The 4,076-nt window shown below is 37.9% G+C and overlaps 1 protein-coding gene across 2 annotated transcripts in view; it reads left to right on the top strand.

Annotated features, from left to right (window-relative positions):
* LOC112238023 (zinc finger protein ZIC 1) overlaps positions 1–1,962 on the top strand; it is a 4,519-nt gene extending 2,557 nt beyond the window's left edge. For both annotated transcript variants that reach the window (XM_024406620.2, XM_024406619.2), the window contains exons 3-4: positions 324–487; positions 887–1,962. In XM_024406620.2, coding sequence (XP_024262388.1) covers positions 324–487; positions 887–1,087 — 365 coding nt within the window. In that variant the 3' untranslated portion in view covers positions 1,088–1,962. The remainder of the gene's footprint in view (positions 1–323; positions 488–886) is intronic.
* Positions 1,963–4,076: the final 2,114 nt, after the last annotated feature.

Raw genomic sequence — 4,076 nt, 5'->3', positions numbered from 1 at the left:
TAGTGTTTCTATTCTGTGCCTGTTAGAATTCAATGTGACATGCTGTTGCATTGTTTATCTTAGCGGCACAAGTAAACATGTCATCACAACAACATATTCATGAATACATAGCCTACAGCAATTTCATATATTTTGGTAGAAAAAAACCCGAATGTTGTAATGTACCTGAAGATAATGTTTTGTCATGTTCAATGTGGTGGTAGCCTAAATTCCCCCACCACACTGAAATGTTCATGTTAAATTGGAACAAGTACGTATTTATATTTTCATTGTGTTAACATTTGAAAAAAAATCTAAATATATATATATATCTATTTGTTTAGGTGAGAAGCCTTTCAAGTGTGAGTTTGATGGCTGCGACAGGCGGTTTGCCAACAGCAGCGACCGGAAGAAACACATGCACGTCCACACTTCTGACAAGCCTTATCTCTGCAAGATGTGCGACAAGTCCTACACACATCCCAGCTCTCTGCGGAAACACATGAAGGTCAATATTGGGTTTACTTTTACATGTTATATTCCATTTTTATTTATAATGTATATTTTTAATTCCTACACCCTTTCGAGAATGAAAGTGCATGCATACAATTGCAATAGCTTGCATTCCAGCAAACACGAACACAGAAACAGCAGGGAGACGCCATGCAGCAAATGCAAATACCTGTTGTGTCTTCATAGAGCCTCTCTGTTGTCATATCCAAAAGATTGCATCATACATTTTAATGTCTGGACATTTAAAGTGGTTTATCGTGAACATTTAAGCTATTATTATTTCTTATTCTCACAATTAAGAATCAAACTGGAAGCCTGCATATTTCTAGAAAGCATGCCAGTCTATGAATTCTACACTGTAAAATGTTAAGTATTGTTTTTCACTGTCTTGCAGGTTCACGAGGCTACCACGCAAGGACCTCAACCGTCGCCAGCGGCCAGTTCCGGGTACGAATCGTCCACGCCGCCCACCATCGTGTCTCCGTCCACAGAGAACCATAATTCCAGTTCCATATCACCGGCAGCCTCGACAGTACACCACACGACCAGTCACCACACCACGCTGTCGTCAAATTTTAATGAATGGTACGTGTAAAATATTTTCACAAAGCCTGCAGAAATAGGACTGGAATCAGAGACTTTGAAAGTCAGCCTATAACGCGAGGACCGAGAAAAAAACGAGGAAGCCAAAATGGTTGGTTAACGGCTAAAGAGAAAGAGAGAGAGAGAGTGATGCATGGACAAGGTGCAAAGCCAGCTACCAAGTTAACGGCTTTTTTCCCTGACTCTTTTTTGAAAGACTGCACACAAGAGATCTCAATGCATGCTATCTGCGGGTCGTGGCCTGATTTGGTTTTTGTTGTACATAAAGATTCCCAGTTCAAAAATGTCATATTTTATTTTGTAAATACTTATATAACAGTTTAACGGATTTGTGCAAATGTGGTCCCTAGATATATGGAAAATGAAATGGTTTTACCAATAATATTGCGATGACTAGTGTTGATTGAACAGAATGTTGTAGTTGATGTGTACCAAATGTGAATTACTAAGTATAACTACCGTCTCCACTATATCGACCTTACCGACTATTAGTCTATTAATGTGCTTTTGTATTTGGTGAAACATTTCGTCTACGGTCCAGTTGGAGTAGCACAGTACTTACCATTGCTGTTAGTTAATGTCATGTCGATAAATCGTGTATAGTGAAAGCCTGAAACTCCGTGTCGTCTGTTTATGTAGGCCTTCGTGATAAAATATAACAACTATTTGTTCATTACCTTGATAATGTCAAGGAAGTATTACCTACATGTAAATAGCTCAATTTTCCATATTTATCTGCATGTAAAAGGTAACACATGTTAGAAATGATCGGTATTTATGGAGAAATGCGCTAGTATGTCAAATTTAGTTTGCAAAAAATGTTTGGTTACATTTCGTACTATATTAAAGGATTAAAACTACAACCAACTATTTTCCTTTTCCATATGTTTGTTTCTCAAAGCCTACATGTTGTTTAAATAGGCCTATGACTGGATATCAACATGAATGACGTGTGATTATCTTTGTATACACTCACTCATGCATAACAAAACAAAACACGTAGATAGATGAGCAGGTCTTTATTAAAACCATTACATATTAGCTATTCTAAAGAACAAATTAATTATAATACTAAACGTAGGCCTAAAGAATTAAAATGACTAAAATATTTCATAACACATCGATAAAGGGACATATTTGGACCAACTTATTAGGGTAAAACCAGGATGCATTATACGCTTATCGAAGCGTAGAATTCTAAATCACATCATGCTTGCCTTTTTAGGCTTGCAGAATCAAATTCTCTAATACGAATTAATGTGACGTAATTCGATTTCCTCTGTTATTGTGTCCCTTTTATCCAAAAGTAACATCCCAGCCATTGCCCTCGAGTAATGTGAGAATCGAAAAGATGAATAGTGACAGTTCTACTTCTCAGTCAAAGTAAAACGAAATTGTTTATGTTGTTACTTAATTGTTATCGGTGTTATTCAGTTTCCCGTAGCTAGCTGTGTCGGATGGATGCCATAGTCTAGTGTTGAGGAAGTGTTGGGATTTCTCGAGTCAGTGTTGTAGTCTTTGTTCCGTGGTGCAGCCTGGTTGACCGGACCATTAGGCAGGGTTCACGTCAACAGACAGACGCCAGTGATCACAAGCCTGGCCTGGGTGGTTAACACTGCCAGTGCGCTGGGCTAGGCGACACAGAATACAATGTTCCCGTAGATCTGTCAGTCTGCAGCTGACAACATGACACATTGGAACGGACGAAAAATGAAACAATTCTAAAATAAAAGCCGAAGCTAAATAGACTGCAAACAATGTAGTATTGCATAATGATCAATCATCAGTCACAGTCCACAGAGAGAGAGAGAGAGAGAGTGAGAGAGAGAGAGAGTGTGTGTGTGTGTGTGTGTGTGTGTGTGTGTGTGTGTGTGTGTGTGTGTGTGTGTGTGTGTGTGTGTGTGTGTGTGTGTGTGTGTGTGTGTGTGTGTGTGTGTGTGTGTGTGTGTGATTGGAATGGCGGAAATGCATGATATCTGAGGTGATCTGTTTGAAATGTATTCATATTTTCTTTGCATGGGCTATTAATTTTTTAGATAAATGAATGATGGTACTAAAGTGGCTTTTTCGACTCTATTTAACACTATCTATCAGGTTATAGTGTTGATACGTTTTCATTCACGCACCGTTAAACCCAATAGAAATGCCGCGGAGGCTATATATATACAAACATATGTTTTGATTCATACAATGGGATTCATTTTGTTTTGAAAATACCTGTCCTTATCGTTTCCTGCATTTTCTGACAAAGCCAGAAGGCAGAGATATAAATCAATATCGGCTCTGGTCTTAAATGTCTCATGGAGATAACACATATAGGCCTAAAATGTATCTTTGTAATATTATTAGATGTTGCCAAATCGTAACGTAGCTTTATAACATCGCACAACAGGCTCGACGAAGCAACACATGCACTACATGGCGAGGCCGAATTCAAACGCAGTGTCCTGAAGGACTGTGAGACCACCAGGGTCTCCCATGTACAAATATAATTGCCACACAAACAGGACAATACAGAAATATGTATATTCAGAGGTTCCATTAAGTTACTCCAAGTTCAAGTTGTTTGTGTAGGGTTAGGGTTTAACCCTCCAACTAGCAATAATGCAAGAGGTGCCTTAACAATCACACAATATGCTTAATCGTGGTAATCTAACAACAGAACGAACACAATAGGACTACAACAATTATTATTTATTTAAAAACATCTCCGCTTGTTTCCTCTCTTCAAATATTCTTTGTTGACTTTTATTCTGTAACACCAAAATGACAATGTGTCTGTTTTATGCAAAATGTCAATTATATTATTTATGTATTTTAAATGTGTTTACGGCTCATTTAATGACATTTGGTTTACATTTTGGAATGTAAACGAAATATATATCACTGGTAAATTCCATAGTTGAGATTCTCCATTTACAAAATAGCTGACATGGAAATCTTCCCGTCTCCATGTAAAGATGTCTGAATGACAGACGGTG

The sequence above is a fragment of the Oncorhynchus tshawytscha genome, linkage group LG16 (assembly GCF_018296145.1).
Source record: "Oncorhynchus tshawytscha isolate Ot180627B linkage group LG16, Otsh_v2.0, whole genome shotgun sequence".
Classification (NCBI taxonomy): domain Eukaryota; kingdom Metazoa; phylum Chordata; class Actinopteri; order Salmoniformes; family Salmonidae; genus Oncorhynchus; species Oncorhynchus tshawytscha.
This window is presented reverse-complemented; position numbering and strand designations above follow the sequence as displayed.